At 45.5% G+C, this 16,510-nt stretch overlaps 1 protein-coding gene across 3 annotated transcripts in view; it reads left to right on the top strand.

The window, feature by feature from the left end:
* LOC112220733 (peroxisome proliferator-activated receptor gamma coactivator 1-alpha) overlaps positions 1-16,510 on the top strand; it is a 64,665-nt gene that overhangs the window by 31,624 nt on the left and 16,531 nt on the right. For all 3 annotated transcript variants that reach the window (XM_024382592.2, XM_042302891.1, XM_042302890.1), the window contains 2 exons: positions 12,729-12,914; positions 13,849-14,031. In XM_024382592.2, coding sequence (XP_024238360.1) covers positions 12,729-12,914; positions 13,849-14,031 — 369 coding nt within the window. The remainder of the gene's footprint in view (positions 1-12,728; positions 12,915-13,848; positions 14,032-16,510) is intronic.

Below are 16,510 nucleotides of genomic sequence, written 5' to 3' on the forward strand. Positions count from 1 at the left end.
CAAACTGCCGGTTTGGGAGGTTGGAACCTACTGTCACTGAAATAACCTGCTTGGAGCAGCAAAATACAATTTTATTGGTCACATATACATATTTTGCAGGATGTTATCACAGGTGCAGCAAAAAGCTCATGTTTCAGTGCAGTTATACCAAACCGTACAAAACAATACACACATACAACAACAACAAATCTAAGAAAGGAATGAAGGAATATCAGAATGAGCAATGTCAGGCCAAGCAGAAGTGTGAATTTTGAGATTCACAGTGACCACTTTAGCACTGCCAGGCATTTTATTATCTACAGTCAGTCTGATTTCCTTTATTAGGTTGTATTTAATGCCAGAGAACATTTTTGGTCATGAGGATGTTGGATCAAAATGTGTTTTGCGTCAATCCAACTCTAGTTATGCCATGGGGTCAAGTATTTTAGAGCGTCAAAGTAATTTCTTAGAGGTTGAAAACTGAGGACCTTATTTACTGTGTTGTCAGTATACATGGATAGCTGGGTCACCTTACATAATTGTGGATCTGATACTGTAGGGTCATACTGTTTAGCCCTATTGGTCATACAGCCCTAGGTCTTAAACAAAGAAAGGTCTTCGGACATCTCCTGACAAGGTTGGAGGTTTCTACTAGAGTTCGACCAATTATGATGTTTCAACGCCGATACCGATTATTGGAGGACCATAAAAGCCGATACCGATTAATCTGCCGATATTTTATTTTATTTTATTTTATTTATTTATTTATTTATTTATTTGTAATAATGACAATTACAACAATGCTGAATGAACACTTATTTTAACCTAATATAATACATCAATAAAATCAATTTAGCCTCAAGTAAATAATGAAACATGTTCAATTTGGTTTAAATAATGCAAAAACAAAGTGTTGGAGAAGAAAGTAAAAGTGCAATATGTGCCATGTAATATATGTGCCATGTAAGAAAGCTAACGTTTCAGTTTCTTGCTCAGAACATGAGAACATATGAAAGCTGGTGGTTCCTTTTAACATGAGTCTTCAATAATCCCAGGTAAGAAGTTTTAGGTTGTAGTTATTATAGGAATTATAGGACTATTTTCCTCTATACCATTTGCATTTCATTAACCTTTTGACTATTGGATGTTCTTATAGGCACTTTAGTATTGCCAGTGTAACAGTATAGCTTCCGTCTCTCTCCTCGCTCCTCCCTGGTCTCTTCCCTGGAACCAGCAACACAATGACAATTAGCGCTCGCTAACTAGCTAGCCATTTCACTTTGGTTACACGAGCCTCATCTCGGGAGTTGATAGGTGTGAAGTCATAAACAGCGCAATGCTTGACGCACAACGAAGAGCTGCTGGCAAAATGCACGAAAGGGCTGTTTGAATGAATGCTTACGAGCCTGCTTCTGCCTACCACCGCTCAGTCAGATACTTGTATGCTCAGTCAGATTATATGCAACGCAGGACACACTAGATAATATCTAGTAATATCATCAACCATGTGTAGTTAATAACTAGTGATTATGATTAATTGTTTTTTATAAGATAAGTTTAATGTAAGCTATCAACTTACCTTGGCTTACTGCATTCGCGTAACTCCTTGTGGAGTGCAAGGAGAGGGAGGCAGGTCGTTATTGCGTTGGACTAGTTAAGGTTGCAAGCTCCCCCGAGCTGGCAAGGTGAAAATCTGTCGTTCTGCCCCTGGATAAGGCAGTTAACCCACTGTTCCTAGGCCGTCATTGAAAATAAGAATGTGTTCTTAACTGACTTGTCTAGCTAAATAAAGGTGTAAAAAAAATCGCCAAATCGGCGCCAACAATACCGATTTCCGATTTTTATGAAAACTTGAAATCGGCCCTAATTAATCGGCCAACCTCTAGTTTCTACAGTGTCTCAGTGTTTCTACAGCCAAATGGTCTGCTCGGAGTTGACCGTCGACCGCCAACGATGTGTGCGAGACTAGAACAGCTGTGTCTCAGTGCTGTCCTTTCAACCTTTGAATTCCAGCGGCAAAGATCAGCGCGGCTCTTCAGTCAATTCTTGGGTTTCAAAACAAACCCCATTCGTTCTCACAGGGCACCCCAAAATAGAGGGGCAGATATTTTCTACCTCGGTTTCTTGGCCACTATCAAACAGTAGACGGGGAAACCTGAGAAGATTTATGCCGGTGGCCGTGACACTCTGCATGACTTTGGTTTTAGTGCCAAACCTCCAACCCTCTCACCCTTCTTCTCTTCCTCCCCCTAGTCTAACTGTTCCCATACCCATAATGCAACTCTTTGGATGACTGCATTTGGGAACCGCTGGTCAAGTGAAGCCATTCATTTTTTCCCCCATTCTGGTGCATCAGTACATTTTCCTGACGGGCAGCCCGAAAGCAAGAGAGCAAGAAAATATTTCCATATTTAAACTGAGAGACATATGCAGCAGGCCAGGGTTGCTATGGGACAGTCCAGAGGAGAAGAATGTTCACTCCCATTAAAAGCGAGACACAGACGACAGGGCCCCTGCTGGGCCCCGTGACTCTTTGATCTGTGTGCCATGCGCTCTGCACCATTACTTGGTTGTATTGGTGTTGTGGAACAGACACCTCGCCTCTATGTTTAAGTGGATATGAATTACAATTCACATTCCTATTCCTCCCCATGCTCTTCATGCCCTGATTGCAGATTGCTGCTGCCTGTACATCACTCCTCAACAGCATGAGACATGGCTCACAGAGCATAGCTCAAGGACACAGCGGTCTGGCTGGCTCCATCGCCCTGAAGATGAATTGCCCTCGCAGCTTATTGGGGGAATGGTCACCTGAGAAAGCCCAGTAATATCCCTAACAGTGTCTGCTGCTGCCTTGTCGCGCAGGCGAGACTGGAGAACTCAGCCGAGGAAAACGCATTTTTTAAAATTTGATTACAGAACAAGCCGTCTTCACTGATCAGCTATCAGGCAGTCGCTGACTGCTGCATTTGAATTAGACGGAGCTGGACCCCAGCCAGATTTGCCCCTGCGTCGTGATATGTCTGCTCCGCAGTCACTGATATGTGAGGTGACCAGGGCCAAGCTCGTTTCCTGTCTTTTTCCTTTCCCTCCCTCTCTCTTCCTCCCGCCCTCTCAGGCTGTCCTCTCCCTCATCCTCCCCTCTGTTTGTTATGCTGCATTATGTTAATCCAGTTAGTGGAAGGCATTTGCTACCTGCCCAACTGGCCATCACTGATGAAGCGCCCTAATAAAACTAGTATGCTCCTGATTTGTCACACACCATACTCCGTCATCATAATTGAATGGCTGCTTTGCCCATAAATCAGGGTTAGAGTAGAGATGTGTATGATGAAGGATGTAGCGACCAGGTCATTAAGATTCCCTACTGTGATAGCTAGCCTGGCGGTATGATATCTGCCTGGTTTGGCTGAGCCCAGTCCTGGCTTGGTCCAACATAAACCACCCTCCATCACCTCTTCAGGTAATAATAACACCTTAGGTAACTGCGATGTGCTGTGTTAGGTTGTGTTAAGAACATAACATGTGACACGGAATAGCCTGCCAGCAAACTTACACAAAGGTGTTGAAATTTGAGAAGCGTGCGTCTCATTCTTCCACTGCAATGGGATATGGCCTCGGAAGTTCAGAAGTGCTGACTACCCCTCTATATCTCTTGCAGATCCTTCATCTCTTCCAACGTTTGGTAGCCAGCTCCATCTCTCTCCCCATACCATCTCCCCCCCAGTCTTCTCCCACTCAGGCAGTCAGTTAATGGCAGGCATGCATTACCTTTTGGGTAATTGAAGTCTGGGTTGTCGTTTTAGCGTCATATCACCTAACAAACATTCAGCTGATTAGCAGCAGGGATTCAGAAATTAGCACGTGTCTGTGGTAAGCAAAGCTAGCTGTTTGTGTTTCTATCTGGGAATACAAATATGGGTGCATTTTGGGTGATCATTAGCTCTCATTGCTAATGCTGCCATGCCCATTTGTCTCAGCCAGCCTGTCTCTGTCTACTCCCCTGGTCGCTCCAGTCTCCATCTCATTACCCTGTTGGATGGGCTGGCTGCTCCCAGGCTGGCGCTGCAGACAGCCCCGACAGCACTTGACAAAGCTCCGCTCTCATAGGATGCGAATGGAGTCCTCCAGTAGAAAAGAAGCCATCAAAAATGTGTATCAAGACAGGATGGCACGCTTTCCCTTCTCTCATCCCTCTCGCGGTATTTCTTACAAACGCCGTCAGTCTTATTTTGACCACGTCTGAGCGCTGTTTCAAGGATTGACATGCAGTTGATAGTGGAAGAAGATTTTGACTTGCCTGACTACCCAGCTCCAGCCAAACGCTACGCCACGCCCACAGCTGTTAGTTTCTTCTCCGCGATGTGTCTGGATCTGAGTACCTTCTTGATCCTTCACCGAATGTGAACACGTTCGGGGCCATCTGATTGGTCCAGAAACCAATGGGTTTGGCCAGAGCCAGAACACACATGGTAACGCGGTGGTTTGAAAATGTGTTATTGGCTTTGATACTCTGAATGGTTAGAGACGATCCAACCGCTGATTACTTTATTTTGTACAACGTGCCTTGTGCCCCTCGTCACCACAAACAAATTCAATGACGGCAGTGTCAGACTAAAGTATTTAGCAAACGATGTCTAGATTTTGGCATGTTTGAAAAAAGGTAAATGTACGATTTCACCGCCTATATGACATACAGTATACATAACACTGTGGAATCTGTCTGTCTTTTGCCATCTTATGTTTAGATACTCATGATGGCGTCACTTAATTTGCCTTTTAATAATTGATGATCAGATTTTAATAACATGTTCAAATCAAATTTTATTTGTCACATACACATGGTTAGCAGATGTTAATGCGAGTGTAGCGAAATGCTTGTGCTTCTAGTTCCGACAATGCAGTAATAACCAACAAGTAATCTAACTAACAATTCCAAAACTACTGTCTTATACACAGTGTAAGGGGATAAAGAATATGTACATAAGGATATATGAATGAGTGATGGTACAGAGCAGCATAGGCAAGATACAGTAGCTGATATCGAGTACAGTATATACATATGAGATGAGTATGTAAACAAAGTGGCATAGTTAAAGTGGCTAGTGATACATGTATTACATAAGGATGCAGTCGATGATATAGAGTACAGTATATACGTATGCATATGAGATGAATAATGTAGGGTAAGTAACATTATATAAGGTAGCATTGTTTATATATTTACATCATTTCCCATCAATTCCCATTATTAAAGTGGCTGGAGTTGAGTCAGTGTCATTGTCAGTGTGTTGGCAGCAGCCACTCAATGTTAGTGGTGGCTGTTTAACAGTCTGATGGCCTTGAGATAGAAGCTGTTTTTCAGTCTCTCGGTCCCAGCTTTGATGCACCTGTACTGACCTCGCCTTCTGGATGACAGCGGGCTGAACAGGCAGTGGCTCGGGTGGTTGATGTCCTTGATGATCTTTATGGCCTTCCTGTAACATCGGGTGGTGTAGGTGTACTGGAGGGCAGGTAGTTTGCCCCCGGTGATGCGTTGTGCAGACCTCACTACCCTCTGGAGAGCCTTACGGTTGAGGGCGGAGCAGTTGCCGTACCAGGCGGTGATACAGCCCGCCAGGATGCTCTCGATTGTGCATCTGTAGAAGTTTGTGAGTGCTTTTGGTGACAAGCCGAATTTCTTCAGCCTCCTGAGGTTGAAGAGGCGCTGCTGCGCCTTCTTCACGATGCTGTCTGTGTGAGTGGACCAATTCAGTTTGTCTGTGATGTGTATGCCGAGGAACTTAAAACTGTTCTCCCAGTGTTACTGAATCATGTTACCTCCCCAGGAGGACCTCAGGCTCCAAGTTGTCGGTCATTGCAGTTATTCTCCCCGTATCCTCACATACTGCTTATTAAAATAGGAGGGTGAGTGTCTGCAGCAACGGTATCTCTTTCTGCAGTGGTCGGCCTTTGTGCCTCAACAGGCAGTGTAATTAATCAGGGCGCATCACCGTCACCGGAGAGGAGTAGAGAGGTGGGGGGTTTAGGGTCAATTCCCGGGGGATTGGTGGTGGAGTTCTGCGGTTCTGAAGGAGTGTAAGCGGGTCCAGTATAGTAGTCAGTGTAGGATCAGAGTCAGAACAGGTGAGTGTAAGAAGGTTTCTCAGAATGAGCTGTCTCTAAAACCAAAGCGAGGAAAGGTGCCAGTTATGACGTAAGAAGGGAAGTTGTCAGTCATCTGATTCGACGCAAAATGGAGATTTAGCCTAGGCTATGATAGTTGCATAGTCTGTACCTGATATAAATGACAAGGGCTTGACATACAGACTGTGCAACTACACTATGTAAATATAAACACAAACCTGTCCAGTCGTCACATACAAACCGCAATTTTCAGACGGACTAAGAGACCTGTTAACCCTTGTGATCTCTTGCCCTGCCCTTACTGATAAGGTCCTTCACCATTCTCCCCAATCTCGTTAAGGATTTACAAACAGGGCCTTAAGGGACCTAGATTACCAAGTGATCGGTTAAAAAAATTATGTGACCGAAATAATTGCTGTCACGCCTCGGACGACACGTGACAGGAAAGTCTCAGCAACCAGAGGTTTGTGTCGTAGAGAGAGGAGGAGTGGTGAAAGTGTCAATCTGTTACTACAGTGGAGCTTGGTTTCAATAAGCCTTATACTACACCTGTACACCATCCTATTCTGTCTGGCATGGTTGGTTCCTATCGCACACACAATGTGATTGACACATTACCTATAGTAACAAAGTAGTGTTTTTATTGAGTGGGGGTTGGTTTAAGCAGCAGGCGCTAATTGATAATGACGTTATTGAAAAGAACATCAGATACACGGATTTACAGGTGATGAATCACAAGTATTGCAACTAGCCTGTAGTACGAACTGTCCCTGGAAACAACTTGATCTGCAAGCACCAGATATTTGACTCTGTTAGGAAGAGTTACGATAGTAACTGCATTCTTGTTCCTCTTCAACCCCAGTCTTAAACTGGTAACATATTGTCCATTCCTTTCTAATGCAAAGATCTCCCCCAGAATGAACTGGTAGACTATCAAAGCCCTTATTCTAAGCACTGAATCCGCTTTCCATTCAGATCCCATTACTGTCCTACCTAGTGGAGAGAGATTGTGTGCCTGAGAGCCCAGTGCTCTTCTCCCTCCATCCCTCCTCCAGCTCAGCATCGCCCACCTCTTCCCCCGCACCGTGGACGTCCTTGACGCGCACTTGATACGCGCCTCATCCAGGACCACTCAGACTTAGTTTGACTACTAATCTGACAACAGTTAAATGGGATTCAAAAGGGGTGTGGCCACTGCACTGTTTGGTGACTGCTGAGGGCACCCAAAGGAACACAAGGGTCCCGTAATAACTTCTCTAGGTCAGAGCACAGCTAATATTGGGTCATCTGTCAGAATCGGCCTTCGATCGTCATCAGCCCTTCTTCACACCAGCCGGTGGCTGATTTAGTCCAGATTTAGTGTTGTCGTGGGCGTGTGTTCCTGTCTGGATAGAGAACAGATTACAGTATGTTACTGTCAGAGTGTGACTGTCAGTGAGGGGTTGGATAGAGGTTAGGTGAGTGTAAAGGATCTATTCTACAAGAGTAAGCAGTGGCCAGGGGAAGGGCCCCCAATCCAAACACTGCAATTGTTCTAATTTACGTTAAATCTCGACAATCCCTAGAAAATAAACAGGGGTTAAGAAGGTTTCCAAGACAATAACCCCCAGTTCTGCATCGCGAACAAACACAACAAAACACAAAACAATAGACAGCTTGGAGTGGCACAATGGATATATTAGCCAACTGTACTGCCAACTCTATTGTTTAGCAAGATGGACTCCTGGATGCTTCTCCTTGGGTCCTCAAACAGGAGCTCAATAAGATGCATATCTAATTACAACAATCGTCTTGTTGCTTCATGGGAGATAAAAGGTGCGCTGAAAGTGAGCTAATGTCTAATGGGACTGAGAGGGGCACTCAGGCACTCAATTTTTAAGCCATAAGGACACTGTACCCAGGCTAAACAAAGTAATAAACTGCTTACTGGACCTGTAAGGAAGACTTACGTATCAATCCCACTGAATGATGGCCATGACAGGAACAATCAGTAATTGAGTGTATAGTACATGGCTCTCCCAGATCCCACTTTAACTGACCTACTTCTTCTACTAACCGACTGTTTGCAGTTCATAAAAATGGTTAGAGAGGAGACATCCTTCTTTCAGAGAGGCTTCTCATGAGGAACAAATCTAATAGCCCCCACTCACAAGTCACAATTCAAGCAGGACAAGTGCTTGCCAATCTGGAATTTCATTCATCAAAAGCCTCTCTCTCTCGTCAATATTCAGTTAGTCCATCTGTTTCTAGAGATGGGTCATATTAGTCACGTTAGGCTAGCTGTCATGTAGTCGAGGGTCAGGCGAAACTAACAGGATGCACATTGACCTTTGACCTCACAGCTAGACTTTACAAGTCATCACTACTCCTCATAGGGAAAGACTACAGAGACTCCTAGAGGAGTATTATAGACATGGCGGCTATTTGTTTGTTGTGGATTTGTTAAATGAGACGATTGAAGATGACGTTGGATTGAACCCATCTTGTTCATTCATTTGCATTTACAGTTACAGCTTGAGTGTCGTGTGCGTATGCGTGTCTGTCTGGCTTCCTAACTGTCTAGCCGTCTGTGTGTCTGTTTCCTGGAGAGGCTGAATAGAGCAGAGCCCATCTGCATTTGGCATGGCCAGAATCTAAAGCCTGGCTGGCCCGTCACAAGCAGCTTGTGTAAGAGCCAGTCATAAGACTGAGGATAACAGCTATATATAACATACCTTAGATAGCAAGGGGCTCAAAGGGAACAGGGCACCTAGATAAGAGCCTATTAGCTAGCAAGTGCTGGAGATGAATGAGCAACCTGTTTGCTTATTAAATCACAGGACTTGGTAGGTATTGCTGAATCTCAAGGGGTGGTCCTTTCTTCCTCCCAAAGGCTGGGTAGTCAGGAGTTTAGGACAGGAGCTCGCTCTCCCTCTCTCTCTCTTTCTCTCTGATGTGGAGTTGAGCCCTTTTGATGGGCATAGTAAGATACCTCAAAGCTAAAGGGTTTACTATTTCTCTTTTGAAGACCTGAAAGTGAAGGACAGTTGTCTGTCAGTTCAGTCGGCTTACAACCCTCCTTGACCTCTTCCTTTTTTTTTAAAGATGTCATTGCACTGTAGTTGTCTATTCATTCACAATCCAGACACCACAGTGGTCTTAGTAACAGTAGCTGTAACAGTAGTCAATGCTCCCTGTCCTCACTAGCCTACAGGTTGTCCTTGTATGGTTGTGCTTTGGGAGAGAGAGAGCAGTGACCCGCACTGTGCGACTCGTTCCACTGACTTTGTAGCACATGACTGCACTTGTGACTGTGTGCGTTTTATATAACACACCGCACGCTATAGAGCTCCTTCATACGCCGTCTGTAATTAGTTTTACGGGGAGTCGATATAGATGTCATTGCCGTTTTTGAATGAACGGAGAGGAAAGTGTCGCCTAAGCGAACACAAATGGAAATTCAACAAAGCATTGATTCTATTATTTTTTTCTCCACCCCTCCCTTCCTATTTTGAATGCAGCATATCAAGGCTGTTGGTTGTAAAAGCAGACAGGGACATCTAAAAGAGTGCATAGTTGACATTCCATACTGCCCCCCCCCCCAAGTGTTCTGGTCACCGTAGGCCTTCTGTCGATGTCACATATTTGAGAGGTGGTGGTATACATGTCCCCCATAGCAGCTGCGAGGGAGCGAGAGAACAAGGTATGAGGTGGAAGACAGGAGAAGTAAGAACGCAGAGATAAGAACAGAAGAGCTGAAAGGAGGGTGCTGTTGTTCTTGATAGTATCTTATGGCTGGATTAACAACGATGCGGCAGCCTACCTACAGTAGCATAATTATCTCTGTATGTAGTTCCACACAACACAGGGCCTGCTATGCCCCTCAGCCATGTCGTTATTCTAAATAGGAATTGGTTCTCAATGGACTTATTTGCTTAGATAAAGGTGAAAGAAATTAACAGGGCTGAGCTAACACTGTTTTCATGTCTTAATTGGAAGTGGCTAATGCCACTTTAGAACACCGAAGTGTCTAGCTTATTTTGTCGGGTGACACATTTTTCCTTTAGAGAGGCACTCTAAAATATCTACTCTGCGTTTGATACGTTGATTATTATTAAAAACCTTGTTTTGACTTAGCATCAATCCGCACCACGGCACATAGACGTGGCTTTAGACGATTCCTGCGTTTTGATTCCTGAACTGGGGCACATTTAGCAGGACACAATGTTTTGGGAACGTTCAGATAGATATATGCTAAGTAGAACAAACACCCCTTCCTGACATGTAGAATAAGGAATCACGCCGGCTCTATTTGTGGCATTTCTATCTGCAACGGTTGGCTACTGAACGTGGCCTTGGTGTTCAGTTCAGTTGATTGGCCACCAGTGTGGATTGGTGGGTGGAGTGTCAGAGGAGAAGACCCTTGAGTTGAATGGAGTGGCTTCTAATGCTCACTCCCATTATCCCCACAGTCAGTGTGTGAGCAGCATGTGATATGACTAAATGATTCCGGAGGCCAGATCCACTTCAAATAAGGCAATGGTGTGGTTCTGGTATGTGATTCAATCTGCCACTCTTATGTCCTCTGCTACACAGAGCATGGCTGCTGTGACTGCTCCTGATAATGGGTCATTATGCATGTCCATGGCACATCCCTCAAGTAACTGCAAATGCGTTAGCTGTGTGTGTGTGTGTGTGTGTGTGTTTGACCGTTCTGCCTGTGACCTTAAACCTTCAGAGCCCAAGGATGTTTTTATTGATTGATATCCAGGCAGTCTGCAAAGGAGACTGGAGAGAAGGGAGGGGAAAAACAGGTAAAAAAGACAAAGCCTGCCTGGAAATAAAGAACGGTCGGACTTTGTTGAAATTGATTAGCCCGGCCTCTTATTTTCCTGAGAGGGACTAGAGGGGGAGAAGGAGGATGGAGGGGGAGGTGGAGGGGTATACTTAGCTAGGGGGAGTGAATGAGTCAACTTCTGAGATATCACACCAGCCAGGCTGCCACCACATCTCTCTCTCTCTCTCTCTCTCTATTTGTTCATTACACTACAACTGTGTTGCTCTACATCTGCAATTTATGAACTCATAAATGGTATCAATTTATTACACCCTAATCTTTGATCCAACAAACAGTTGCTAAAATGTCACTGAGTGTTGGTGTTATATCAAAGAGAACACACATCCTTCCTGTGATAAGGTTTGGGTACATCTCACTAACTAGACAAGGAGGCACTGATAGTTTGTGGCACATCTATGTCCTGAAAATGTAATATGTGTTAGAAAGGACAAAATTACACTTGTTCTACTTGTGTCTATGCGACTGCCCATCTCATTGTCCCCAGAAAGTGTCTTTGGAAGTGATGGCTGATGATTGGTTGAAACCGGGCTGACCCCAAAGCCAGTTTAATGAAATGAGTGGAATTGGATTGGTTAGCGGAGACGGTTGCGACGTGAAACAGAGCTGGAGTATTTAGTGTTAGTCACTCATCAAAGATGCATAGCTAGGGCTCTGTGGCACAGAATATTCAGGTTGTGGTTAGGCTACGCTAGGGACCTCCGGCAAACTGCATTGTCAAAGGCAGGCACACCCTGTATACAAGTGTCCCCTCTTCTGGCATTCCAAAGACAACAGGTGGAGAAGGCTATCAGCCACACACACACACACACACACACACACACACACACACACACAGACAGTACAAGTCTCCTCCATGTCCTCCTCTCCAGCTCCACTCTCCACAGGCAGAGCCTATTTCCTGTTCTGTCCCTCTTTCCTTGAAATTTGGTTTCCATCTCTACCCTGAGGTGACTAGGATCACTTCCCTTCACACTGGCTTATACCCCAAAATACTTTTACTATCTGTGGACCGCCAAGTCAACTGTGTTATATAATATTACACTTTCACTAGGGCTCATTAGGAGACGGTGGTCTCAGTCTTTCACTAGGGCTCATTACTGGGGCGGCAGGGTTTCACTGGGGCGGCAGGGTAGCCTAGTGGTTAGAGCGTTGGACTAGTAACCGGAAGGTTGCAAGTTCAAACCCCCGAGCTGACAAGGTATAAATCTGTCGTTCTTCCCCTGAACAGGCAGTTAACCCACTGTTCCTAGGCAGTCATTGAAAATAAGAATTTGTTCTTAACTGACTTTCCTAGTTAAATAAAGGTAAAATAAAAGTAGGAGACGTCAGAGTCTCAGTCTTTCACTAGGGCTCATTAGGAGGCGGTGGTCTCAGTCTTTCACTAGGGCTCATTAGGAGACGGTGGTCTCAGTCTTTCACTAGGGCTCATTAGGAGGCGGTGGTCTCAGTCTCGTGACTTTGTGTGCCACATGTTTCATCACTATGTCCATCAGTTATAATGAGCGTGTGCAGAGAGATTAGGGGGGACTGTCTCTTTCAGAGGGCTCTGTGTCATTGACAACCACACTGTTCTGTACTGTAGTAGTTTACTCACTATGTCATTAACATGAGCTTACTAATGCTGATAATTTTTCCCATGAACTTTCCAAACTATTTGATATTTTATAAGATATCTTCAATGTACTGTGTTTCTTAATGAGTCGCCCTTTGATATAACAAGAGTCTAAAGTGACCTTTCCTCCCTCTTCTTCCTCCACTCCCTCCCTCCTTCCCTCTCTCTCTACAGTATGGGGAGGAGGAGGTCTGCTCGGACCGCCTGGACGCCGACTTCCCTGACATTGACCTCTCTCAGCTGGACGCCAGCGACTTTGACTCAGTCAACTGCCTCAGCGAGCTCCACTGGTGCAACGACCAATCAGACATCTCCGCTGCCTCCATTCAGTACAGCACAGGAGACCCTGAGTTTTTTGAGGTGAGACCCCCCCCAGGATTCCACTAGCCTGGTCCCAGATCTGTTTGTGCTGTCTTGGAAACTGATCTGGCTACCAGGCTAGGATTCCACCAGGACCACCCCCTCCCACACCTATGTAATGGAACTCCAACATAGGGACTAGGACTAGAATAGCCCTGAGATATGGCTGTAGACTCCTATGGCATAGGACTAGACTACACAGTGGACTACATTAGTGGTAAACTGAAGAGGCTCCAGTCTGAGTCTATGATAAGGTTGTAGACTCCCATCTTAGAATTCCCCTCTGTGATCGTTATCAATCTGTCTAATGCACAGACCTCGTATAATGTGTTCATAAGCATCATCCACTAACACAACACTGTTGTTCCTGGGTCTATTTTTACCTTTACCATCCACTTGATCATAATTCCTTGTTCAGATTGATTTTGGAGACATAGGAGTTGGATTGGGATGATTCCCCCCGGTCCTTGTTTTGGATGCCTGTGTGGAATCCCATTGATCTCCAAGCTTAGTTCATTTAACTTTCAGATGGGAGGGTGGGGGGTGTAAAATGAAACCTCGCTCACTTCCCGTAGGCTGTCTCCGCTCCGCTATCATCCCACCACCAGACTCGATGCTTCTTAGCAAGATGGCTGCTGTTGAAACGAACAACACAGTGTGTGGATGGTTGGCGGCCCTCAGACTACAGGGAAAGAGTGGAATTTTATAAGCAAAATACTCTGTGTTGTAAGTAACTATGTGAGTGGTATCCTCACTTACACCCCCACCTCCTCCTGCCCCCTAGAAGAGGGGAATGAACTGTGTTGTAAGTGGGTAGTGCGTTCACTGATGCCCTCTCGCTCTCCTGCCCCCTCCAGATAGAAGATGAGAATTAACTGTGTTGTAAGTGGGTGGTGCGTTCACTGATGCCCTCTCTCTCTCTTGCCCCCTCCAGATAGATGAGAATGCGGCGCTGCTGGCTGCTCTCACAGACAGCCTGGACGGCATGGTGGAGGACGAGGTGGGGGGGCTGTCTGTGTTTCCCTCGCTGGGGGAGGGGTCTGAGGAGGACCTTCCCTTCCCTTCAGGCTCCCTGAGTGACGGCTCCCTGAGCTCAGAGACAGAAGACCCGTCTCTAGTAAGAACCCTTCCTCACTGTTTAAGGTGGATTTGGATGGGCCTCTGCTCTGACTACCCCACAGCATGGGTATGATAGGCAACAAAGGTCTGAATTTTTCTCATTTTGGGCTTTTCCATTCTTTTTAGCAACCACTACTTCTAATAAGAATGCTTTTTACCGGCAGGCAACCTGGCTGGACCACAACTGTGGTCTCTTAAAGAAACTGTGGCTCTCACCTCTTTTTGACCCCCCCTATCCTCCCCAACTCCCATTAAATCTTCCTTTTTTTCCCCTTCCCCCCATTGTTCTACTTCCCTCTCACTCCTTTGCCATCATAAAGGGGTAATATACTACTCTCGTGCCCATGTCTGCCTCCTAGGACCTAGCCCAGCCTCCTATAGCTCCAGCAGTTAAACTGGAGCCAACCCTGATGCAGAGTACCCTGTGACCCAGTCCCTCCCTTTTCCACTATTCCCCCCCCATTGTCCCCATTCTCCCCCCCCTCTTTTCACACTGTCCTGCGGGATGCCTCCACCCCTCTCTCCCCTGCAACCTTCTCCTCTCAGAATCACACTTCCAGGAAAAACATGTTTTTCTTTTCAACTGTTGTCCCTATCTACTCATGCTTGTTCTGGATTGCAACAGAAAACGGGTTGTCTTTTACAGAGAATACGATAGGATTTCATTACGTTAGGAAACATTTGGCTGCTATTCGGTGTGCTCGGATGAGCATGCAAGTGAACTAGGAAGTTTGGTGTAATATACTGTATGTCCTCTTATTGTTCTGTAATACATCCTTATTGTTCTTGTCCACAATAAAGCCAACATACTTCCTTAAGTTTCAAACAGACACACACTTTGGACTGGGTTTAAAGAGACACAGAGATCTCACATTATCAAGGCAAGGGTTACAAAGGTCCTGTTGTGTTACAGCTCTGAGAGAAACGAGCTATGTACATACCTACATGTTCACTCACTTCCCCTACTCACTCTGTCTCTGAGATCATTGCAATTACAGGATAACATGCAGACTATATATATATATACACACACACACACAGTATATCACAAAAGTGAGTACACCCCTCACATTTTTGTAAATATTTGAGTATATCGTTTCATGTGACAACACTGAAGAAATGACACTTTGCTACAATGAGTGTACAGCTTGTATAAGTGTAAATTTGCTGTCCCCTCAAAATAACTCAACACACAGGCATTAATGTCTAAACCGCTGGAAACAAAAGTGAGTACACCCCTAAGTGAAAATGTCCAAATTGGGCCCAAAGTGTCCATATTTTGTGTGGCCACTGTCATTTTCCAGCACTGCCTTAACCCTCTTGGGCATGGAGTTCACCAGAGCTTCACAGGTTGCCACTGGAGTCCTCTTCCACTCCTCCATGACGACATCACGGAGCTGTTGGATGTTTAGAGACCTTGCACTCCTCCACCTTCCGTTTGAGGATGCCCCACAGATGCTCAATAGGGTTTAGGTCTGGAGACATGCTTGGCCAGTCCATCACTTTTACCCTCAGCTTCTTTAGCAAGGCAGTGGTCGTCTTGGAGGCGTGCTTGGGGTCGTTATCATGTTGGAATACTGCCCTGCGGCCCAGTCTCCGAAGGGAGAGGATCATGCTCTGCTTTAGTATGTCACAGTACATATTGGCATTCATGGTTCCCTCAATGAACTGTAGCTCCCCAGTGCCGGCAACACTCATGCAGCCCCGGACCATGACACGCCCACCACCATGCTTTACTGTAGGCTAGACACACTTGTCTTTGTACTCCTCACCTGGTTGCCGCCACACACACTTGACACCATCTGAACCAAATAAGTTTATCTTGGTCTCATCAGACCACAGGACATGGTTCCAGTAATCTGTGTCCTTAGTCTGCTTGTCTTCAGCAAACTGTTTGCTGGCTTTCTTGTGCATCATCTTTAGAAGAGGCTTCCTTCTGGGACGACAGCCATGCAGACCAATTTGATGCAGTGTACAACGTATGGTCTGAGCACTGACAGGCTGACCCCCCACCCCTTCAACCTCTGCAGCAATGCTGGCAGCACTCATACGTCTATTTCCCAAAGACAACCTCTGGATATGATGCTGAGCACGTGCACTCAACTTCTTTGGTCGACCATGGCGAGGCCTGTTCTGAGTGGAACCTGTCCAGTTAAACCTCTGTATGGTCTTGGCCACCGTGCTGCAGCTCAGTTTCAGGGTCTTAGCAATCTTCTTATAGCCCAGGCCATCTTTATGTAGAGCAACAATTCTTTTTTTCAGATCCTCAGAGAGTTCTTTGCCATGAGGTACCATGTTGAACTTCCAGTGACCAGTCAGTATGAGGGAGTGTGAGAGCAATGACACCAAATTTAACACACCTGCTCCCCATTCACACCTGAGACCTTGTAACACTAACGAGTCACATGACACTGGGGAGGGAAAATGGCTTAATTGGGCCCAATTTGGACATTTTCACTTTTGTTGCCAGCGGTTTA

Source organism: Oncorhynchus tshawytscha, linkage group LG21 (assembly GCF_018296145.1).
Source record: "Oncorhynchus tshawytscha isolate Ot180627B linkage group LG21, Otsh_v2.0, whole genome shotgun sequence".
Classification (NCBI taxonomy): domain Eukaryota; kingdom Metazoa; phylum Chordata; class Actinopteri; order Salmoniformes; family Salmonidae; genus Oncorhynchus; species Oncorhynchus tshawytscha.